Raw genomic sequence first — 25,718 nt, forward strand, 5'->3', positions numbered from 1 at the left:
CAAAAAAATGAACATTTATGGAGACAGAAGAAAGACAGTGAGGCAAGACTGAAATATGTCACCAAACGGAAGCAATATATTTCGGCCATTAAAGACGCAAAGAAGGTCTATTTTTCTCAACGTATTCAAGAGAACAGTAATTCAGCTAAAGAACTGTTCAGAATAGTAAAGGAGCTCAGTAAACCCACGAGCACCTCACAAACCCTCACCCCCTCCACTGAGGCTTGCGAGCGTATTAGTACCTTCTTCTATGATAAAATTAGGAAAATATATTCCACCTTCACCCCCCAAAAAATCTTTAGCACCCCAGACAATCCTTGCAACACTGTCATGTCATCAGAAAGATGCAAAGACCAATTAGATCTAGGCAACACACCTTACTTAACCAGCTTTGAACCTTTCTCGGAAGAAGAGGTCTTAGTGGTATTGAACTCAGTCAAATCTGGGTCCCCTTCGGACCACCGCCCTCACTTTGTGTTCTCTAAAATCGCACCAACGCTCTACCCCCTTGTCACCCAACTTTTTAACAAATCGCTTGCTATTGCCACCTTCCCTGAGGCATGGAAACACGCCTCCGTGACCCCTCTTCTGAAGAAAGCGGGATCTGATATTCTCAATCCTGAGAATTACAGACCCATTTCCCAGCTCCCATACCTTTCCAAAGCTTTGGAGAAATTGGTCAACGTACAACTGACTAGGTATCTAGAAAACCACTCTCTTCTGGATCCCTCCCAGACCGGTTTCAGAGCTAACAGTACCGAGGCAACGTTGCTGGCAGTGTTGGACAGTATCAGATCCTCCACCGATCAAGGTGGAGCAGTGGCACTGATACTGCTTGACCTGTCAGCAGCGTTTGACACGGTATCCCACGACTGTCTGCTGAATATACTCCTGAGTAAAGGAGTTCAATCCACAGCACTGAATTGGATTAAATCTTTCCTAAGCAATCGCACCCAGGCAGTGCATATGGGCCCATCAACTGTGGGGTCCCTCAGGGGGCCTCTCTGAGCCCCACTCTTTTCAATGTCTATATTTCATCTTTGGCTGAAATTGGAAGAAAGTGGGGCATCGGCATCGGCATCTGCTCGTACGCAGATGATACTCAGCTGACGGTGGCTATGAACGAAGGGCCCGAGATAACTAAAAAAAAGCTGCATGACTGCCTCTCCGAGATGGCCCAGTGGATGCACAACCACTGTCTAAAACTAAACGCTGGCAAATCGGTGTTCCTTTTGTTTGGTGGAGCCAAACGTATGTGGGATGCCACATGGCGTCCACCCTCGTTGGGACTAGCCCCCACTCCTAAACAACATGCGAGGAACCTGGGAATTATCATGGATGACGCCCTGTCCATGAAGGATCATGTCCGCTCCCTCTGGGGCAAGGGTTTTGCTATACTAAAACTCCTTGCAAGGATATTTCCCTGGATACCCTTGGACTGTAGACGTTCAGTCACACAGGCCCTACTGGTCAGCCGCCTAGACTATGGCAACGCATTATTCGAAGGGATGAATGAACAGCTATTCTCCCGCCTTCAGGTCTTGCAAAATCAGGTGGCCAAACTGGTTTGCAACAAAGGTAAACGAGACTCGGCATCGGAATGCCTGAAAAAGCTCCATTTGCTTCCGATGCTCAAGAGGTCCGCCTTTAAACTGCTTAGCCATGCGCATAGAGCCCTACACAAAACTGGCCCTACAATTCTTCAAGGAAGAATCGAGCTCTATGTCCCTAACAGGAATCTACGGTCGAGCCAATCAGCCCTGGCCAAACCCAAAGGAATCTACAAAGCCAAAACAGATGGTCGCGCCTTTTCTTACCTGGCAGCAAAAAGGTGGAATGATCTACCCACCGATCTAAGACACACCACAAATTACCTTCAGTTCCGAAAAAAACTGAAAACACATCTTTTTCCCAAAACTTAACCTTCTAGCTCACGCTTTCAGTAGTTTTCTTGGTTCATAGCGCCGTGATATCCCCTGGGATGAGTGTTGCGCTCTATAAATGCCACAAATTAAAAAAAAAAATCCCTTGTTATACCTTGCAAATCAGCATATGTAAATTATTTTTGTTAATTTTTCTTGTATCCATCCAAGTTAGAGCTTTCCGTCTTGGAATGTATTGTAATACGATTACTCATTGGTGCATTTTTTTATATAGCGTGTACACATAGACTTTTATAACACTGAACCTGGAATTTTTATATGGGTTTTAATAATGACTGTGATGCTTTTTTTATATTTGTGCTCTAAAACCAACTTTAATGAGGAAATAAGGCATCTCATTTGATATATTGGATAGTCTTGTTCTTTATTAAAATATCATCCAGGCAGGTTTTCAATGCAATTGGATGAGTGTGCGTGATGCCATTTTACACATAATGAATTTCAAAGATCAATTGCATACTTTTTTATCAATCTGAAAAAAAAACTGAGCTTTACTAAATTTTTGGTTAACAAACACAGACTACCATTGAATCAATTGTATTGGAGGGTGAAGTACTAAAGAGAAAATCTAAAAAGTAAAATCATGATCATTATTTTTCTTTCTCACACTTACAGGATTCCTCCTGGGGATAGTTTTTTTGACAAAACTCCAACCCCACTTGATTCCCCTAAGAAGAACAATTACTGTGGATGTACTGTTGATGGCACTGAGCAATATCAGTCTTCCAATAGGCTGGATCCTGCATCTCAAGCTGAATTTCTAACTTCTTGCAAGAGCAATGGTAATGTACAACAGTCAGCTCTGATACCAGGACTGGATGTGACTGCTGAATATATTAGCTCTGTTGAAGAGAGCAGGGATTTATCTAAGCGTGCATTGGTTGACGAAGATGAGAGGGATCCTTTTAGCTTTCAGTCGGGAAACATGCCACAGATGAATCAAACTTCAAAATACATAACTGCATTAACACACCTGAGGACCATCAGTAAATCAGAGGATGACAACAGAAGGGAAAAGAAGAGGTTGGGGAGTGGGAGAAACAAGTGGAATGTTCATCAACTTGGAAGTTATTCTCCTGAGGGACAGTCTGTCCGAAGTAGATTGAAACGTCAGAATTATTATGAATACCTTCCCTCATTTCCATTTCAAAGCCTCAGCCAAACTGACCTTGAAGGGTTTAATTATTTCTTCCCAGAGGACCACACAGTGGATACCAACCAGGAGATTATGCCCTCCTGGCCTACACCTTCTGGACTTACACATTCAGGAGCTTTGGAGGTATGCCAACAGGCCATAAGCAACTCAACCATAGCTGAAGCTTGTGAGGAGATCCTTGGAAGCAGGATTGGGGATGTCCTAGAGATGTGCGTTACGGATTTGTTGCTAAAGGATGATCTCATTTGGGCGGAAGCTGGACTTGCCTTGTTGGAGAATGATTGTGAACGCAGAATCTTAGAAGAAGGGAGCTACAATGCCGAAAGAAATGGGGATGCACTAGAAAGCATGTTCCAAGCATTGCGGTGTCCTAAGCTTTGCAGTGGAAATGGGCAGTGCTTAGAATGGGGGTGTGCTTGCTTCGAAGGCTTTGGTGCTTATGACTGCAGTATTCTTGCAGGTAAGCACAACAAATAAGAATCAGTGATAATGAGAAGAATGTAACACAGATAAATGCTTAAGAGATAGAACACATTGATTGATCATGGGTTAGCAGGATGCACAAGGAATGGTTTATTTTTTGTGTGTGTTTTCATTGGCATTTTATAAAAATACAGTTCCACATTATAAGAAATATTAGCAAACAGTACAATCCCAGTAAGCATCCTGTAGAATCTCTAATGTTGCCAAGGCCATCCTCGACATATCAAACAGCAGGAAGTAAATGATCCAACATCAAAGAGTAAAATACCCCGTGCACACCGCTCGTCCCAAAGGGTATGGCCAAAAGGGCACCTGTATCACAAGCAAAGTCGCCCGCCCACCTAGTGCACGGCTGAGGTGTGGACTTACAGCACTCAAACAGGGCCACCACCACAAACCCCAATCCTTGTCAGAGGATCTATATCAGTGCCGGTTCCCAGTCTCCGCAGTTCGCCCCCATGTTTGGGGTGGCGCATCCGTTGTCAGGAAGGTCGTGGATCATGGCTCCCCATGCCAACAGGTCATCTGGCACAAGGGATGGTTAGGAGAGGAAAAACAATAGGAACAGCAAGTAAATAAGTAAACAGAGAACAAGAAGAAACAGTGTAATGTGGCCTGACATTAATGGTGACTGCTTATAGAGACCAGAGAGGGTGGAAGTAACTGAAAGCTGCAAGACGGGAGCGTCACGTTGGCTGCACAGTCTGAGTACAGGGGTGAAGCAGCTAAGACAGCATGAAAGGATGAGGCATGGATGATGGGACATATCAAAACGTGAGCACAGAGGAATATTATAGAAGACCTGTGTTGAGCTCATCAAATGACAATGAAGTGAAGCAAAGCAGAACAGATATCTCAGTAGAAACAGCACAAAAAGAGGGCGGGCAGCAAGGGCTCTTCACCCCTTTTTATGGCCCTCTTTCCAGTTGCATCTTTTTAGTTATTAATACAAAGGCCCAAAGCTGTTCCTTCTTAAAACAGCTAATGTGGCAACACTCGTAAGTTGGGTCAAAAGCTCTGTTTTCCCAAAGTAAATGTCTACATAATTCCAAACTGCTCTTTGGATGACACCAGAGAGAGGCCCACGCAGCCTCAAACACTTCTTGCATGCCTGCGGGTCAAGTTACACATGAAGAACTGTGCAAGGTATATATGGGAATCTGTAGAGATAATTTGAGAACTACATAGAGATGTTAAAGCGCATTGAGGACTGGGATTGGTAAGTAACGACAGTGTAGGGGAAATACAAACAAATGGAGAAAAAATATGAGCTGAGACACAAAGCAAAAAGGTCTGGGGAACTGGAACAGAGTTTTTTTGACTGGTGGCTATAAAATCAAATGACTTGAGTTGGAAGCGTGTTATCAAGGAAGTCATTGGGAGTGAATGATTCGTGGCCCGTTTACATCACAACTGGTAAAAGCAAGTTACCCAATTATTTTTATAGAGGTGATAAATTGAGAGCAGTATAAACTCAATTTGATATTTCATGCTAAAGTGAAAGTCCTTCTATTCAAGCACCTATATCCAAACCTAACCTATGCATTTTCTTCTGAAATTACTTGATGATTAATGTCCCAACAAAACACTTCACCTTTCCGGTTTTGGTTATGTTCCTCAATGACTAAAATGTCAATTTTAAATATATTCCAAACAGGGAGGCATGTTTAAACAATCAACTGTAATTACTAAGGGCCTGATTACTTACACGAGGTAATGTCAATATATAACATGTAATGTAAAATACTAATAAACAAATTTTAAACAAAAAAATACTAAGGGCCTGATTACGATGTCGGGCGGACATTGCGGGGAATAAACCACCCGCCCATATGTAGAACACACATAGTGCAGGTGGAAACATCCATTTTCTAATGGGAGCTTTTGCGGCGGGCTGCAAATTGCAGCATCACAAGCTCCCATTAAATATTTGATGTTTTCAAACATCCCTGCACCACGGTACAGGGATGTTTGGTGCCTCACAGGCCACGATGCAGAGGGCCGGGGGGGAAGGGAGCCCTCCTAGGGGACCCCAGTGACATTTCCAACAGGCTTGCCATGTCAGAAAGCCCGACATCGAATGGCTGTCTAAAACCAACATCATAATCCAGACGGCGAAGCTGCCATCCTAAAGGGATTAGGAGGAGTTTCAGATGCTTCAAGAGGCTCACACTACTGCTTTTGACCGCACGTCTTTAAAGGTGAATTTCGGACCGCAGCAGCAGTTGACCATCGGATCACAACTGACAAGTCGTCAGTTGCAGTCCGACAGCCATTCTAATTAGGCCCATAATGTTTTCTTTGCAAGCCTGTATTAGGTTGCTGTAACATATGTGAACAGTTAGGCTGACACAATAGAAGAGAGTGAGGAACTTTACTATTAAAGCCCTTAACAGAGTTTCTACATCGCCTTTAACCATACCAAAGTCATTCTTGAAGTATCCTGTTTACCTTTCTGTAACGTAAATCAAATATAATTTTCTAACTTTAACCCCACCAGTGGTGTTGGGAAAAGCAGCTATCAAAAGTCAAAATGCAATCTGAAATACATGAATTAAGGTACAAACCTAAATGCAGATAATGCATAGTTAAATTATATAAAAACCATATGAGGTTATTCCAGTGACAAAGGACTTTTGGAAGCAAAAGGTTTGTTGAGGTTAAGTTTCTCCCAGTAGGGACTAGTCATAAGCAATATCCAAAGTGCATCCTATACCCTACCATAAGCTTCATGAGGGCCCTTGGTGACCAGGTGTGATACGACTGAAGAATTGAAAGCAAATTTGAAGCCATAGCCAGAAAACCTAGCCTAAGGCTTTCTTCGGAGGAGGAACTTTAAGCTAAGAATGGAGCCTTTGAGTCAGAGTGGCTTTCATGGCAAGGAGAAATGTCAGTGGATTCTTGAAGTGTTTTCTTAATGTTGGGGATTGGCAAACAGGGTGAGGATAAAATTGATGGGGCCACCTATAATAGGATGTTGTAAAAAGCGGATGCACATATACAAACGCTTCCAGTTGTTTCCCCAACAGCTAGCTCCAGATCCCATGCCTCCAAATGGAGTGCCTCAGGGCTCTTCAATATTTATATCCGCCCTTTAGCATCCTTGGCAGAAGAGGCTGCTCTAACTATATACTCTTATGCCGACGACACCCAGGTTATTTTTTCCTTATCTACTAAAGACTTCTAAGGTTTTCTATCTCCAAGCAGGCCTACAAGAAATCACTGGATGGATGCACACTAATACATTGAAGCTGAATGGAGTTAAAACCGAACTTCTAATTCTCAGTGGAAACAAAGCTCTTTGGGGAAAATAGCATTGGCCTCTGCAATTGGGGGCCCCTCCCCGACCTTCGCAATCTGCCCGCAACCTTGGTATTATTATAGATGAACAATTGTCCAGGAGTCAACAAGCGGTCAAGGTTGCCTCAATTTGTTTTGCAATTTTGAAGTGGCTTAAAAAAATCCTATGGATGCTGCCACTAATGACTCAAAAAACGGTGGTTAAAGCCCTAATCGTATCCAGATTGGACTACGGTAATGTTTTAAATCTAGGTGCGAACAAGGATGTAATCAGGAGGCTGCAAATGGTCCAAAACTCTGCGTCCAGACTCCTTTGTCAGCTACCATCACAGGGTCTCTCAGGGATTTACACTGGCTAAGGATTGGAAACCGGTCTAAATTCAAAGCCCTTTGCTATATGCACAGAATTAATGCAGGTTCTGCTCCTCGTTACCTTAATCACCTGGTTCACTGTACGCTCCTTCTCGACTTCTCAGATCATCTAAGCAGGCAGAATTTGTGGTCCCAAGGTTCAAACTTACCCATATGGGTGGTCAGTCTTTTGCCTACTTGGCCCCATTTAATGGAATTTGCTTCCACTTTCATTGTTTTTCGAACATAATTACGTCAAATTTCGGAAACATATAAAAACGTGGCTATTCAATGTCTGAGCTTTGACTCGCTGCTCTTCTATCTTCTGCTTGGGTCTGCAGGTGCTGGGAAACCTCCGGGTAGCTGTCGCATCATATAAATGTAAATATAATATATAATGTGTGTATATTTGTTATGCATAATAAATCCAGGTATAGTTTTGCAGCATGAATCTTTTGGGATTCACATACAATGTATGTAGTAGTCTTTTTTTTGAGTGGACATCTACAACTTGGTGCTGTGTCCCACCTTTAATGATAGAAAAAAAAAGAAAAACAGTAAAGATTTCCCATCTTTTCAAAATGATAAAAGACCAATAAAGCAGTGTTCACATAGTCCAAAATATTATCACAATAAAAAAATATATAATTCATTCACTGAAAAGCACAACCCAGAGGACATAACACATTATTAGTTCAAAAGTAATTATTCAAATAACCCTACTGATAAATCATAATACAAAGAGTAAGTGATCTCAATCAAATTAAGTCCCTTTGCTATTGAGATTTATTTATTCATTGATGTGTTTCGGTGGTATTTTTATATTTAAATCCACCTCTTCTGCACAACACAATTTAAAAATAAATCTTTTATAAATAGTCTTCCCTGCTAAACCAGTAGGCTTGGGGCAGATTACTTCAGGATCTCAAGTTCTTTATCTTAAACAAGACCAGTGTTTTTACACAAGAGAACCTCTAAGATGTCCTTGTTTAAATAAAAAACCGAATCCTAGCATAGTGTTAATTTTGCTGCAATTGTAATTCAATTTATATGGCGCTAACTATCCCTGGAGAGGTGTTGAAGTGCTTCACACTAGGAAGCACGCTGCTCCAGAACCGAAGGTTATTGATTAATTCAGTTAATTGGTTATTGTTAATTATTGGGATTAGTCTTGTGTGCACAGCAAACCATTCCATGCATGTGTTCCAGTTTCTTTGTAATCAGTCACATAAACATGAGTTAGGTGGCAGCATGAATATTGTGGTGGTATGAGAGCTCAGGCCGATGGTCAGTGGGTCTAGTAGATCTGCTTAAGGATTTAAGGTATTGTTAGGTTGCAGGAGTATGACTGGAAGAAGGAGGGGTTGTGATCTTTGATATGAGTTATGGCCAGTTTTCAGAGATATAATCACAGAGATTAGGGAAAACCTGCATGTTACACGTTGTGATCAGAAGGAGGAGGCATGCAATGGATAGAAATTAAGGACATGGGTATTTGAAAGAAAAAAGGAGACAAGAGTCAGAAGATAGGTTAGTTTGTATGCTGGATTAAGAAATATAGGCATTGCTTTTTGAGATGGCATGCAATTTCAGGATCCACATCTGTAAAAAGAAACCGCTTGCTGTGTATATGAAAATAGTTATATATTACGTGCACTAGTATCAGAAGAACTGTCTGTGCACTGCTAGGCTACAACTAGACAACTGCTCCAATAAGGCCAGACAAGCATAATGTAATGGTTGTATGCATCTACTGGGAAGTCTCAAGAGCTTTAGACTATGCTTGATGGAAGAAGTTACCTCAGGAACATCACAATGTAAGAAGATTCTTTATGTTATATGTATTTGTAAAGTGCACCATCGCCCACAAGGGTATCCTGGTGCTAGGTAAGTGTGTGTGTTGAACCCTATATGTGGTAGGTTGGTTGATTAAAAAGCCAGGTCTTCAGCTTCTTGTGGAATTCAAGAAGAGAGGAGGAGTCTCTGAAGTGGAGAGGGAGGTTGATCTATGCTTTAGGAGTGATGTAAGACAACACATGTCCTCCTGATCTTGTTCTGTGTATGCATGGGATGTTAGCGAGTAGGACTCATTTGGAGCGGAGGTGTCTGGGTGGTTGTTGGAAGGAGATGCAACTGTTTAAGTAGGTGTGGCCTGAGTTGTGGAATGCCAAGAATGTGTGTGTGAGGAGTTGGAATTGAGCATATTTGTGTATTGAAAGTCAGTGTAGTTCCCCGAGGTGTGGTGTAATGTGAGTTATGTATGGGAGGTTGAGGATGAGTCTGGCAGCTGAGTTCTGAATCATATATAGTCTTCCGGTAAGTTGCTTGGTGTTAGACCTGACTTTTCCAGCGGGTTTATCCCCGGACGTTTTGTTTTTGGCCTCCCGTTTTGGACCCTGCTGTTGTTGGTTTTATGACTCTGGGAACTTTATCACTGCTGATCACTGTTAAAGTGCATATACTCTCCCTGTAAATTGTGTTTGAGTGTTGAGTCGGCATATTTGATTTACTGGTAAGTCCCTAGTACAGTGCACTGTGTGTGCCTAGGGCCTGCAAATCAAAATGCTACTAGTGGGCCGGCAGCACTGGTTGTGTCACCCACATGCGCAGCTTGTAAACGTAACTCAGACCTCCCACTAAAGTGTCTGTTCGCAGTTCGGTACTGCCATGTCACCCACTTGCCGGGCCCTAACCTTGCCTTTTCCTGCATGTACGACACCCCTAAGGAAGGCCAGAGTAACCCCATGCTCAGGGTGCAGTGTATGTGAAAGGTAGGACATGTACTGAGGTGTGTGACATGACCTGATAGTGAACTACAGTGTATTTTTCACTATTGAAAGGCTATCTGTCCTATAGGATAGAATGGGAGTTTATTTTTAGCATCTTATAAATATAACTTCCCATTAGGACAAGGTAGAAATTTGGAGTTTAGTATGCCTGAGCTCTGGATATAAAGAGACCTCTTTTAGTAAGGAAGATTTTTATATTTTGTGTTTGAAAATATCATTTCTAGAAAGTGGTTATTTTGTTGCTTAGCCATCTAGTGTGCCTCTGGTAGGTTTGTGTATTGACTGTCTGGCTCTGGAGTGCCATGGGCTGGGGATGTGCATTCTCTCAGACAGCCACTGGGGGTAATCGGCTCCGTACCTTTGTTTTAGAATGAAGGAGGTCTGGTATCTCTCTGTCTCCTGACCCGATTTCCCAACTACCCGCGAGGGTAGCTTGGAAACACTGGAGCTGGATTTCTCGGCAAGTGAAAAGACAGCGCCACTCTTAGTGCGTCTCCTGGAGGGTCGGCTTCCTTCGGCTCTTGCTGTCGCAGGATGCGTCGGGCAATTAGATAGTCGAACTGCTCCAAACCACTGTGTGTTTGCTATAGCAAGTGTGGGCATATTTATATCATGAAGGTGCCGAGATTGACGTAAAGGTGGACATAATAACATCATCAAAGAGTCTCAGTTCTTTGAAAACTACATGAGTTCTTGGACAAGTCAGTATTCAAGCAAGGGGAAGTCCCTAGCTGCTGAAGCAGAGTTTTTCAAGAAATCGTTGTGGATTTTCAGAACTAGTGGAAGTAGCCCTGCCGTATTTGGACTGCATGAGCTATGTCTAAATATGGTTATGATTTCTATGCCTATATAAGGATATGGTGATTTATACCTATGTAAGGGCATGAATCAGGAAAAATACACTAGGGTCCTAAAATGCTATACAACACTGGAGGCATTCAAATACATTTTTCAAGGTAATTTTTGAGGTACATTCAATAAAGTTACAGTGCATTCTAACCACTACTGCTTGTGGGAACAACATATGCATGGGAAATGTGCTGATTGGGAGGCGAGTATTGGTTAGAAAGAGAATGATGAGGTCATATTTTGTAATTGGATCTGGTATAGATGAACCATTAACAGGTGCTCATCTGCAAATATGTAGAAAACATTTTAGCATATTTGATGGTGTGTTATTAAGCAATTAGTAATTACTGTGTTTTCTCCTTAAAGATGTTATCATGGTAAGTATCAGTAACTAGTGTCTGTGCTGATGTCTTTACTGTTTTTATGGACACTTTAAACATTTTGACCCCCACCTCCGCTACGTGAGTCTTAGAATGAACCTGGTTTGATTGATCTGTGGAAGGTAGCAGCATACTCTGAAATTTCTACTTGAAATTTGGCGAAAAAAGTGTCACCCACCATCTCCAATAATAATGACTTTGGCAACACATTTCAGGGAATTGTCATATTGCACGCAGACTGACTCAACTTGAGAAAGCTGTAGTGAGTCTGAGGAAAGTGAGTCCAGGGATTGGAAGTCTGTGATCTAGAGCAGTGCATTTGAGGGGTGAGTGAGAACAATTTTAAAAACAATAAGTGCCAGGGCACTTGTTTGGTGGCCACTTCAGCCTGCACCAACCGTTTCCCCCGCCAGCGCTACTAATGCACTACCAACACATCAACTATGAAACTCCTGCAAATGTGACAATTCAGACTATTACAGGGCCCCCAAAATCTATAAGCTTCGCTTTGGTAGCAGGTATTTGTATTAGTCATTTTTGTATCGAATTATTAAACAACTTTTGTTGTGCTCATCTAAAAAGTAGTCAAAGAACGGCATCATGTGTTAGACTGTGAAAATTGCGGGCGTTGACAATTAAGCCCCAGTGCTGAGCACCAAAAACCACCAGCTCAAATCAAGCACCCCAAGTACTGAAACAGAGAACCTGTTTGTCCTGCTTGTGGATGCTGTAGTTGGGGTGCACTCCAGGTGGCTGTGGTCCAAAACCACCTGGAGCAGACTGACCTGCTAAAATAAAAAAATAAAAACTTCTTTTATGTACTTGTAAAGCGCCCAAATCACCCCCAAGGGGTATCACCACGCAACGGAGGTGCTACAGACAAGGCAGATGAGAAGAGGATAATTAGAAAAGTTCTGTTTTAGGCAGCCTTCTAAATAGAATGTACTCTGGGCATTTCCGAAGATGAATCGGGAGCTGATTCCAGAAATAGGGGGCTTGGGTGGTAGAATGCCTTCCTATCGAAGTAGATGTTTTGCAACGTGGGACGAGGAGCAAAAATTTTGCTCCTGAGCGTAAAGGTGTGGGTGGCTGATATTGAATATGTTGTTCTGCAAGATAGCCAGGACCTTTTCCATTTAGTGCTCTGTGCACAATGCAGCATATCTTATATTTGACCCATTTGTGTACTGGAAGCCAGTGTAACCATTTAAAAGGGGGAGAGAGTCTGTTTTGCTAGGAGATATAGAGAAAAGACGAGCTGCAGTGCTTTGAACTACTTGAAGTCTACTCAGACAGTACTCACTTGCTGAAGTCAGGAGAGTATTACATAGTCCAGGCGGCTTATCACCAGTGCCTGGATGAGGGTTTTCCAAGTGGTTAAGGGGAGAAAGGGAAATACCCTGCATAGGAGGCTTAACATGTGGAAACATCAGCCCACAGCAGTTGTAACTTGCTCTTTCATTGTAAGTTTCTGGCCAAACGAATGCCAAGGTTCTTAACCACAGACTTGGGGACCAGGGTGTCACCTTGATCAGACCGCCACCATTCTGGGGGCCAGAGCAGAGGCACATCTCTGAACAGCATGATCTCGGTTTTCCTGGCATTGAGCTGTAGGAAATTATTCCTCATCCAGGTTGCAATGGCAGTCATGCCTTCTGAGAAGGTTGTCTGAATATTGTGTGAGTTTTTGTCAAATGATAGTGATAGCTGGGTGTCATCAGCATGCGAGATTGATGTGAAGCCCAGCTTTCTAAGTAGTCCAGCTAGCGGGGCAACATAAATGTTGAACAAGGTGGGACTGAGGCAGGATTCCTGAGGTACTCCTTTATTCAGTTACATGGTCGGAGATCAGAAAGGACCAGACCGATGGTCTGAGTTCGGTGCTAGAGAAAGCTCAAAATCCAATGAAAGGCTTGTCCTTGAATTTCAATTTCATTGAGTCTCCTGAGCAGAATATGATGAGAGACCATGTCGAAAGCTGCTGACAAATCCAGCGGCACTTGTAGTACTACTTGTCCGTTGTCAAGGGAGTGCCCTATGCAGTCGGTAACGACAATCTATGCTGACTCCGTACTGTACATTGGCCTTAACGTAGACTGAGATGTGTCAAGGCATCAAGTAGATTCAACATGGTCAGAGAGATGTTTATTAATATGCTTTTCCAATATCTTACTCGGGAGAGGAAGAAGAGAAAACGGATGATAGTTGGACAGGTCCTTTATTGGAATATTGGTTTTCTTACGGATGGTAATTATTTGTGCAGCCTTCCATTCAAGTGGGAATTAGCACTCTCTCATTGAAAGATTGACAATTGAGAAAATAGATGGGGACAACTGTTTAGACAGTAACAAGTACATTTTGGCTATGGTGCCTGAGCAGGGGCCATAACTTAACACTGCCGGGGTTGTTGGTAGGCAAGCAACAAGATCAGCAATAGTATGACAAGGGTAGGTGGTGTGAGAATCCTGCAGAGTGTGTTAAGCACTAAACCCTTTTTATCTGCCTACTGTGTCCCATAGGGTCATCCTGCTGCAGAGAAACAGAAGTGATTGCTGAGTTACTGAATGTTTAGAGGGATGCATGGAGTTCTCCTGAGCTGTACAGTTAATCATCCAGAAATAACCCACTGGAACAAAGTCCTCCAGGGAACTGCTCCACTGTTCAGATTCCTTGCTGGATGATGATCTTCATGAATGAATGAATGATTAGGTATTTGTATCGCGCATGGCTACCCGGGGGCATCCCAGCGCTTTAGACAACGTTCATTCACCAAATTCAGACAAACAGCAGAGTTTTCAACGACTTCCTGAAGCTAAGATGGTTGCTTTCCATTCTGATATAGAGTGGAAGATTATTCCAGAGTCTTGAGGCCTGTAGGGAGAAGCGTCGGCCACCCATACGCACTTTCCTAATTTTTGGGATTGTCAGGAAGCTTTTGTTAGAGGATCTTAATTCCCGACTAGGAAGGTACAGGTAGAATAGTGATTGTATCAGTAAGGGTGCTGTTTGTGAATTACTTTATGGACCGTGACCAGGGTTTTAAATTCGATCCTCTGCTGCACTGGAAGCCAGTGCAACTGGCGAAGTGCGGGTTTGGCAGATGTTCTTCGCGGGACGTTCAGCAACATGCGCGCTGCGCAATTCTGAACAGTCTGCAGTATCTTAATTGTCCCTTGGGGGGAACCTAGATATAATGCATTGGAATAGTCTAGGCGTGATAAGATCAACGCCTGTACCAGGATCCTTCTGGCTTCGAAAGGAAGAAGGATGATAATTTTCCTCAGAAGCCTCATGAGTGCATAGCATGTGGCAGCTACCTTCCGAGACTGCACTGAAAAATTAAGAGCTGGGTCCATCCATACCCCAAGGCGCTTAATTTGGGTCTTGGGCTTGGGTGGTTGGCCCAGACTGTCCGGCCACCAATCCTCCACTGTGGTAGATGCCTTGTATCCCAGCATCATCACCTCAGTTTTTGCCCCATTAAGTTTTAGGAAGGATTCATCCATCCATTCCCGAACTTTATTAAGGCAAATGGAGAGGCTTTCAAAGGGGGCATCATGCGTAGATAGTGAGATAATCAGTTGTGTGTCATCTGCGTATGTGACAAGTTGTACTCCCCAGGGAAGCACCACCTCAGCCAAAGGCCTCATATAGATATTAAATAGGGTGGGGCTGAGGGACAAGCCCTGGGGTACACCGCAGTTAAGACACATTTGGGGGGAGGAAGCCTCATTTTCATATCGCTCTCATGTTTCCCCTAACCTGGAGTGGTCAATTTGGTGGTGAACACTTGCTGCGAGGCAGGAGATAGGCAGCACTGGACCACACTGGAACACAGTGTAGTGTCAACTAACCTCCTTATGTATGGTAACAAACAATGAGTGTCCGCGACCATGGGGAACTGTTGGGTGTCCCAATTTCAAATATTCCAAGGTGGCAGTTGAGGGCCATGTAGGGAATAGTGCCAAGCTGTAAGATGTAGGAACCTAATTAATGCTGGAGCCATTATAGATGAGGGTTATTAATGGGCCAGATCCCATTGTGGCTCTTCGTTCGTGTTGTGAAAGAGATCTTATGGAGTTAAATAAGGACAGATGGAGAGAGGCTAAGATTGTCCCAGCGCTCTTGCAATTTCAGCCTGCCTTAGTCTCATCCAAATCAGCTATCTACAGAGAAAATTCTATACCCCAGAAAACTATGCAGGATGGGCAAGAGAATGCCACCTTATACAACAATATCTCCTGAATGCAATGCTTCCCAACAGTGGTATTGGGAAAACTCCCATGCTGGTTGTCTTTGGTATAATGGAGAAAAATGGAGTAAAACAAAGCTTGAAGAAAATGTAAGGACCTTATGTGAGTCTTGGATACAGGCACAACAGTGGTAGTCAAGGGGGAAATAATCCTCCAAAAGGATGATCTCGACAGTAGCGTCTGAGAAAGAAGCAAAGCACACAGTACTGGGGGGACACCACACTCAGGGAAGACATTATATAGAGCACTTAGAGGCGACCTACAGAAAAAGACATTAGTTAAGAGGGGATGAGATAAAAATATTGGGATAAATCATTGCTCCAAACTAAAAACACCTAAAGTAGCGCTAGATTGTACCTAACACAGTTTAATATGCTACAAAGCACATCTGATACACTTGAAACTCTAAATAACGTTGACTCAAATAAGACAAATCTGTGGTCATGGCATGTAATTGAGTAATGTTGGAGAAAAACTTTGGAATAATGCTCTCATCATGTAAATCTTCCAGTATTGCAAACAGCATGTATGGTGGACATTTATCCTTCTAAGATAAAGAGTAACATGCAGAAGAAAGCAGTACTGCTCCTTTTGCTGTTGGCCATAAAGAGAATAGCAATAAACTGAATGGGTTGGGAGCACCAAAAAAGGTGGTAGAATTGGGGATACATAGGAGTGAGTTACAGTCAAAGAAATAGGTGTTAAGATACTTAAACTATAATTAAAATGCCCACAAACTAGCAGATAACCTACTAAATTGGGACTCCTATGTTCAAGATTTGCCGTAGCTCATGTCTAATTGCCCTCCCTACAATTATAACTGTCATATTCCATCTATCTGGCCCTAGGACACCTCACACCTTAAGCATAGGTAATTAGTCCATGTGCTGAGCAGCTGCACTCTGGGTGTGTGCACTGGTATTAAATATTACCATGTGACATTTACCTCTATAAAATGTATCATTCTACCAGCTGTTAGAAATTGGGTTTCTGGTTGCCAGAGGTATACACCTTGTCCAAGCTGGAACCACAATTCTAGTCAGGGTAAGTCCTAAGTTAATATGGGCTTCCCCTCTGGCACCTTGGCAAAGAGCAGTAATGCTTAACTTAAGAGGCAATGTGTAAAGTATTTGTGCAACTCTTAAAACAGTAACACATTGAAAACATCACAAAAAGACTCCACACCAATTTAAAAGAAGAATCCGCCTATCATCTGTTCTTTTTGCTTTTGTTACCCTAAGTCGGATGGGTATGCTCAGCTGTGGGTTCTGTGCTGACTGCACCACTGGATTCAAGCTAGGCTGGCTGATACCCCAAAACTGGTCCCAGGATGCTTGTATCTGGTCCAGTGAGGACCTGCTTGGCAGCTCGGTCTTGACTGTTCCCATGAGGAGCAGGGTCAAGACTTATTTGTATATGGCTGGATTCAAATTGGGGTGGCATGGTGGGCAAACAAATTATGGATTAAACCCAGAATTGGGGGTGAATGTTTACATTGCTCAGCATTCTGTACATCATCTGTTCTTTTTATCGTCCTAAAAGTGGCATTTCTAAAATAATGATTTTAAATGTTTGCTAGCAAAGAGGATTTGTCAATACCATTCCAATGACATGAAACATGACAACGCTATTCCTTCTCAATCAGGAATTATGGCTTAAAAGAGTAATAAGGAGTTCCCAATGTTAAACTAGGAGAGGGGTACGCCTCACAGTATCGAAAAACGAATATAGGTGTTTTCATTACAAGGACATGCAACATTTTAAAGTATTTTTCCTACCTTTTAGGTACACAGCACCCTTTAATTTATAGGCCCTGGGCACAGATAGTGCACTCTACTAGGGACTTACAGATACATTAAATAGATCAATTGTGTATAAGTTATTGAAACCATGTGTAGGGGAGAAGCACATGCACTGGTCAGCAGTGATAAAATGCTCAGAGTCAAAAAGCTGACTAGAAGAATACAGCAAATAGTGGCGGTAAGGAGGCTATAGGTTTGAGGAAGCCCACCCAAAGGCTGTCGATGTAACACTGGCCCTCCCCTAATCAAACAAGCCGAGTCTTCTATTGACTTATGCAACATGTGCTGCCTGTGAGTGTATGAATAATTGTCAACTTTTGATTCCAGGAGTTTTAGGAGGCTTTCTTTTTTATCTACCTGTATTATATACTATAACTTGGGGTGGCCGAGGAAATTCTGATCACCGGCAGATTTTTGTGGAGTTTTGCCCACGTATGTACTAATGGGTTCCATCGCAAATTGTTAGTTTGAAGGGGGTCCCAAAACAACCTTCCTAAAAAATGAAACATGAAGGTTGCAATGTGCTCCCTTCTGCGAATGGCTGCTGGTGCAGGGATGGTGGTCCACAAGGGTCAATAGACCCCATCCTTGCATTTGCTCTTGGAAAGGGGAAATATCTTTTTCTAAAAGTTGTCCATGTCAATTAAAGGCACAGCACTTGCTTAAAAAAGGGTTTCCCATTTGAGAAGACATCTGGGGAGGTAGATGGTAGGTCTCCGGACAACTGTCTGCTCCCCACAGAGGCAGCGGACATGATTCACAAGTGGAAAGTATCCCAAGGGAAAACCTTTTCCCTTGGAATCAGTTCCCATGCCAACTCAGGGGTCGGTAACATAGGTGTATGATTTGCATCTGCAGTTCCAGTCTAATGTACTGATGCATTAGTTTCCATATCTTAAATGAGATGGGACTTCAAAGGGGTGTCTGCCTCCTACCTGTGAACCAGGAAGGATCTCACACACTCTTTTACATGTTGGAAATAATTTTACAATGTGCAAAAGGGTTTTTGTGCTTTAAGAAAAACATTGTTGAGGTCGCAAACCCTGGGATTTTGAAATTCATATGATTGCCACTGCAAATGGGTTTTGTGCATCGGGGACACAGTCAAACTCAAAATTTCGAAGTCAATAAAGATAGTTATAATGCAAATGATTATACCATTTATTAATTCTGCTTCTCTAAAATTGTTAATGTTATGCTTGTGTATGGAGAGTGTGATCTCTACATCGTATAAAATCATATAACAACATGGTTTATGTACTTCTGAAATTTTTGTGTAATCATTGACTAAACCTTCTTTAACATTTTGATCCTTTTAAAGATCAAGTCCCAGAAATCCTAGAACTTGAGAATGCTGGTCTATGCGACGTACGGCAGTATGACTGCACATCTGTAAGAGTCTTTGGCGAAGGATTCAGGGAGTCGCCGAACCTGAAATGTGAAGTGGCCAAACAGCAGGTACGTTAGCTATGCCATCACACCTTACAGAACTTTTCTACCAGAGTGCATTTGCAAAATGAAGTCTAATTTGAAGTATGTAAAATATACTGCTCCTTTTAAGACTACGCCTGCAGTGTGACAAGGGCATTCATTTTAACTCGATATTTCTTAGAGTTGAGGCTTGATTTTTAGATGGTACTGTTCGGACACATTGAGTAAGCTTAGCCTCAATCTGTTTATGCGCTCTGCTGGGTAAAATAATACACTAACTAAGAGAAATATTGGGTTAAATGAATTTCTGCTAGGTAATATAATACACTAACTAAGAGAAATATTGGGTTAAATGAATTTCATTTTCACTCTACATGTGCATAAAATAAGGCCTCAGCTCTGTGCTGAGTCAGCACACCCCATCGTGATGTGGCCTTTTATTATATGTAAGGAAGGTTAAGCAATGTACAGCAATACCTGTTTTCTTGTCTAAGGGAAACTATGTCATAGATTTCGTCACGCCTTGTTAGTGATGCCATAAATACAGATTAAGGCCCTGATTTACAAAGGTTTTGCATCCGGTTTGCACTGAAATGCGTTACTTTGCATCAGGGGGGCGCTCCTTCGGTGGTGCATTGACATGCCTAAGGATCCATCCTTGTTTTTTGTATAAACCCGTATCTGGAAAGACTTGTAGACATGGATTTGTACCAAAATCCAGTGTCTATTCTATGTTCGATCAACGAAGTACACCCGGGTTGATCCGAGAACAGATCAGCAAAGGGGTGCAAGATCTCATATAGTTCCTCCTTGAGGCTTGAGTAACCAGGAGAAATATCTTTATTTCTCCTAGTTATTTCCGCTCTGCATATGTGCAGACTCTGATCCCCATTAACAAAGAGAAAATAGCCTAAAAGGATAGTTTTTGTGAGGAAAGAACCCCTTTCTCCACAACAGCTATCTTGATCACAGCACAGACTCTTCTGCACTAAGGTCCATGTATTGGCGCTAGGCAGCACAAAGCGTGACAGTGCATAGGAAGAGCAGAACTGTTCCATTTCTTTGAAGATATGATGCAGTTCTGCTTTCTCCAGGTAGACGACTTTGCCTGTGAGCCACTTGTTAATAAATCTGACTCTAAATGGCTTTATAGAGCTTAAGATGGTTGGTCTGGAATTTATCATTACTACCTCGTGATTTCCCTATTTATCTTTTATAAGTGAAGAACAACTTGCCTGTTTAAAAACAATGCTACATCATCAGTGCAGGCTGCTTCCAGCGGTTTTCTGAGATGGACTCTGATATAGCCCTACATCAGTTCTTGTTTCGGGTAACCTGCAATAGTACATCACATGGAATATAGTCTAGTTTTTCACCACTGTGGACAAATGTTATGTTATGTTATGTTATGTTATAGGTTGTTTTGTAGCGCGCTCTGCTACTGGGGAGTATCCTGGCGCGTTGCGGAGGTGACCAAACATAACACAGAGAGACAGCCTAGACCTAACAAACCAACAGATGGGTCTTGAGATCCTTCTTAAACTTGGATAGACACTGGGCGGTACGCAAATGAAGAGGGAGAGCATTCCAAGCCTTCGCAGTTACCACAGAAATAGATTGGCCGCCCAGCCTAGCCCGCTTATAGCGGGGAAGAGTCAGTTTGGCCAGCGAGGCTGACCTGAGACAGCGAGAGGGAGTGTAGAAAGAGAAGCGCTTCCTCAGGTAGCCGGGGCCAAGCTCGTGGACAGCTCTAAATGACAGCACGAGAGATTTGAACATAATTCTCTGAGCTACAGGAAGCCAGTGAAGTGCGCGCATGTGTGACCGAACACTCTGCCATTTCGGAATGCTAAACAAAAGGCGGACTGCGGCATTCTGGACAACCTGCAGTCGTTTGACCAGATACGCCGGGATACCACAAAACAAAGCATTAGCATAGTCCAATCTGGACAAGATGAGGGCACGCGCAACCGATTCCCTAGCTTCTCTGGGCAGCAGAGGGAGGAATTTTCTTAAAGCCCTTAGCGTAGCAAAACAGGTCCCTGACAGCTTCTTGATATGGTTCTCAAATCTGAGGTCTTCTCCAAACCAAATTCCGAGGTTCTTAGCCGGGCCTCCCATCACCTTGGGACTAGGAAAATCAGGGGGCGACAACTCATTCTTAAAGTTGGAGGGGAAGGACCCATAGAAGAGGACCTCTGACTTATCCTCGTTGCATTTAAGCTGGGCCATCGCCAGCCAATGAAACACCGAGGAAAGACAGAGGTGAACAGCCGTTGTATCCAGCTGGTCATCCGGCCAGGTAAAGAGCAGCTGGGTGTCATCAGCGTATCCGATGACCTTAGCCCCAAGCTGTTCGGCCAGGTATATCACAGGGGTGATGTAGGCGTTAAACATCAACGGGCTCAAAGTGGAGCCCTGAGGGACCCCTGTGCAGAGTGGTTTGGCCTTTGAGGCAAACGGCGGCATCCATACTTGCTGCGTCCTATCAGAAAGGAAGGATGACAACCAAGCCAGTACCCTGCCGCCAATGCCAATCTCAGACAGTCTAGCAAGGAGGAGATTATGGGGGACGGTATCGAACGCGGCAGAGAGGTCTAAAAGAATCAGGACCGCTCTGCCGCCACCATCCAAGCACTCTCGAATGGCCTCCGTCACCTCCACCAAAGCTGTCTCTGTGCTAAAGGCCGCTCTGAACCCTGACTGTGCCGGGTGCAGGGCATTGGATTTTTCGATAAAGCTGTCCAGTTGGCGAAAAGCCACCTTCTCACAGATCTTCGCCAGGGCAGGTAGCAAAGATATAGGACGATAATTCCCCGGTACCGTAGCCTCAAGCCCTGACTTCTTCAGTAAAGGGAGCAGCATTGCTTGCTTCCAGCATCCCGGAACCGTGGCAGAAGACAGTGAAAGGTTCACAATCTGGGTGACCTCAGTACATACAGTAGACGCCACTCCAGAGAGAACCCGGGCAGGGCAAGGGTCAGAAGGTGAGCCCGATTTCAGGGACTGAAGGAGAGCCTGGACATCAGGCTCCTCTGCCACTGAAAAATCCAGAAACTGCTGTGCGACAGCGGGGCAGTGGACTGTTTGAGAGGCAGTAGTCATCAGAATATTGCCTGTGGGCAAGGCAGCGAACAAATCCCTTTGAATTTTTTCAATTTTTTCACTGAAAAAACAGGATAGCTCCTCGCACCATTGAGAGGAAGAGGGAAGCAGTGGTGAGTCTGCCACAGGGGATAAAAAGCTTTTGACAATAGAAAAGATCTCACGGCTATTGTTACTAGCTTTAGCAATCCTCCCAGCATAGTAACCGCCCTTAGCTAATCTGATGGCGGCATGATATTCCCTCTGGGCAGTTCTCAGGATTGCTTTAGCCTCTGGCTGATAGTCTCGTCTCCAAGCCCGCTCTAATTTCTTACAGCCACGTTTCAAATCCCTTAGATCGGGCGAAAACCATGGCTGAGAAGGGATGCAGCGAGGTCGGGACGGGGCATTAGGCTTTGTGGATTCTTTGACTGCACATTCCATCCACCCATTAAAGCCACTAACCGCCTCTACCAGCTCCCCGCTGATTATTGGTCGGGACTCAATTAAGGCTCGCTCAAAGGAGGCAATGTTGATCTTTGGAGGGAGGTCCAGGACCGGACCCGTACTCACTCTATCGAGTCCATCCACCTGCCAGGCAAAACGGACCAGTTTGTGGTCGGACCACGTCACTCTATCCGATCTGAGTGCCACAATGGGAAAGTTGGAACAGACCAAGTCGAGTAAGTGACCCCCCACATGAGTCGGACCTTTCACCCATTGTTTGAGTTGGGCCAGTTCCAAGATTTCTGCCAGACGGCTGGCCATAGATGAATCATTGGCCTCCATGTGGATGTTAAGGTCCCCCAGTAGAAGGTACTTTGAAAAACTCAAGACTCTGGGCACTATACACTCCTCCAGTGACTCAATAAAGGGGCCAGCATATCCTGGTGGTCTGTAGACTAGAGACCCCCCCAGGGTAAAGTGAGGATTAATCACCAGGGAGAAGTGGAGCACCTCTCCATCCGCCAAACCACCAGCCTGTTCAGTGGAAAGGCTCCATCCCTCTCTGTGAATAATGGCTAAGCCACCTCCCCTGCCAGTCGGGCGGTCCACCCTAACAATTTTAAACCCTCTAGGAACAGCAAGTTCAATACTAGGGGCGCACGAGCCATTAAGCCATGTCTCCGTGATAAAAAGGAGCTCCAGCTCGCCATCGCCCATGGTATCAAAGATGTCATCGGTATGTTTAGACATGGATCTGGCGTTAATCAGGCCAGCCCTGACCAGAGTGGGACCAAGCCTGATATCTGCTCGAATGGCTGTTAGCGCAAGGGCGAAACCGCAGTTCGTGCACTTATGCACCTCACAATCCGGCCCAGCTAGACCGCATCGAGCATCACAGGGGGTGGAATTCAGCCTCAGAAGCGCATTTCTTGAATATCTAATGGCGCCTCCCAGGCGTCTACAGGAGACAGAGGGACATATAGGAGGGCTAGCCCTGGGCCCGTCCGAGGCACGGACGGGCACAGACGGGCTAACCTTTGGCTTACCTTCAGCGCGCCTAAGGTGCGCCTGCCATGCGCGACCGCTGCGCGCTACCGGGGGCATGCTAAATTTATAGCTAGTCCTCTCTCCACCAGCTAGAACGCTGCCACCAGTTCTGCTGGGGAGAAGGACTACCCCTAAGATGGCCGCCCGCCCTCCACTCGACTGTCAACAGCCTGCACGATGTAAGGGGCCAGAAAAGACACTAGGAGCAAAGTGGGTGAGTCAAAGCACCCCCGCAATGTACCTGCACAACAAAAAAGGTTAATCCAAGGGAAAATACATTTTTTAAAATTTTCGGAAAATCTGCGTTTTTCTTTCTAAAATGAGCAGCTAATAAAATAGAGCTCGAGTTATGTGCCACACGCTCAGCAGAGGTTGTAGGGAGCTGCCACAACCCTACTCACACCGCAAAGCCTCTTACCTACAGCAGAATTTATAGCTAGTCCTCTCTCCACCAGCTAGAACGCTGCCACCAGTTCTGCTGGGGAGAAGGACTACCCCTAAGATGGCCGCCCGCCCTCCACTCGACTGTAAACAGCCTGCACGATGTAAGGGGCCAGAAAAGACACTAGGAGCAAAGTGGGTGAGTCAAAGCACCCCCGCAATGTACCTGCACAACAAAAAAGGTTAATCCAAGGGAAAATACATTTTTTAAAATTTTCGGAAAATCAATGGAATAGTGGCCTCCTTTCACTAACCCAAATAGTATATTCAAGGAGGAGGACATGGGAAGCATTGTGTGCTGGCTTGCATGTCAAAAGCAGACAAAGAAAAGCTTCTCAAAGTGTAGTGTAGTTCCTATTTTCCCAATAGGCTTTGCGCATTGGAATAACATAAACAGCAGTGTAGACGTAGGACTGAGTTCATCTAGGTCTCTACCGACTATGTTAAACTTAATTTAGGTTTGCGCCAGCTAGCTCAGAGGTCACTGGAAACTTTCTAGAATGAATAGGGAGGGACACGCTCCCCTGGCTCAGACAAGAAGGGATTCAGTTTCCGACAACCGCATAAACATGACAACTTTGCTCCCTCAGAATAAGAGTGTATCTCTAGAGTCGTGTGAAAACAATAGACAGCTATTTCACTCAGTCAGCAGTGCATACTTAGTTTCACCAGAATGCAGAGAAATAGAAAGACTGGCGTTTTTCAATAAAAGGTGTTATTTATTGAGCAGTCTTCTTCCTCATGCAAGAGAAATGAATTGCCACAATTGCAATACTTAAAGTAAAGTGCATACAGTAAAAGTAGTATTATGAAACAATACTGTAAAAGCATTGATATGGTTTCTTAGCCATATGATACTTTAAAATGGATAAAATATATACATACATAAATACATTGACTAACGTAATCAACTGGTGCTTCTAACTAAGCCTACACTGACCTAAGCCTAATACGTGGGATGGGACGAGTAAGTAGCAGTTTTAAGTTCAGTTGGTTAAGATAATTCTGCATCAAGAATTCTCTTATGGGTTTAGTCAGCTCCGTACCTTGGTAATAGAATGTGGGAGGTCTGGTATCTCTTTCCTCAGGACTCGATATTCCAGCAGCTCGCAAGGGTAGGCTGGAAACACCGAAGCTGGATTTTCTCGGCTGGAGAAAAAGACAGCGTCTCTCTCAGTGCGTCAAACAGGAGAGGCGGCTTCCGTGGGCACTCGCATCAGCTGGGCTCTCGGGCAAGTAGATGGCCGCTCTGCTCCAAACCACCGTGTGTTTGCTTAAGGCAACTGTTGGTATTTTATACCTGGAAGATGCCGAGTTTGACGTAAGGTTGGACATAAGACGTCACTAAGAACTAACAGTTCTTTCTGGACTTCAGGAGTTCTTGTTCAAATCAAAGCAAAAGCAGGGGAGTTTTCCCGGGCTGCTGGAGGCTTGGTTTGTTTAAAGAACGCGTTGTGCTTTCTAGGAGTCGATGGGAGTAGCCGTGCTGTGCTTTGGATTGCATGGGCTATTACTGAATATGAATCTGATTCTTATGCCTTTATCAGGATATTATTGATTATAACCTCAAAAGGGCATACATCGGGAATATAGAATTAGGGTCCTATATATGACCACGACAAAAGGAAAGCTACCAACTTGTACATCACACAAATGAACCCCACCATTTATCATGTCACCCATGAAGCGCACACTAACACATTACATATTCTTCATTAATGTCCAGCATGTGATAAAGTCCCAGGACTCCAGTTATAAAACAGTCTTCTTACCCACAAGGATGCAGGGAAAATGGCCTATTCCTCTGGACTGTCAATGCACTACCACCAGTCATGCAACACCTAGTTTGTTGAGGCCTCACTCAGAAAGAGGGTACCATTACAGGTATCAAACAATCATTAGAGGATAGATCTGACAACAGACCGAAGAGTAAAAAGTTGGAGAACCTTCAGTCGACTCACA

At 43.9% G+C, this 25,718-nt stretch overlaps 1 protein-coding gene across 1 annotated transcript in view; it reads left to right on the forward strand.

The window, feature by feature from the left end:
- VWDE (von Willebrand factor D and EGF domains) overlaps nucleotides 1-25,718 on the forward strand; it is a 395,553-nt gene that overhangs the window by 242,018 nt on the left and 127,817 nt on the right. Inside the window, exons 12-13 of the mRNA XM_086941980.1 lie at nucleotides 2,559-3,559; nucleotides 18,628-18,764. Of these exons, the coding sequence (XP_086798106.1) occupies nucleotides 2,559-3,559; nucleotides 18,628-18,764 (1,138 nt within the window). The remainder of the gene's footprint in view (nucleotides 1-2,558; nucleotides 3,560-18,627; nucleotides 18,765-25,718) is intronic.

The sequence above is a fragment of the Lissotriton vulgaris genome, chromosome 10 (genome assembly GCF_964263255.1).
Source record: "Lissotriton vulgaris chromosome 10, aLisVul1.2, whole genome shotgun sequence".
Taxonomy (NCBI): Eukaryota; Metazoa; Chordata; class Amphibia; order Caudata; family Salamandridae; genus Lissotriton; species Lissotriton vulgaris.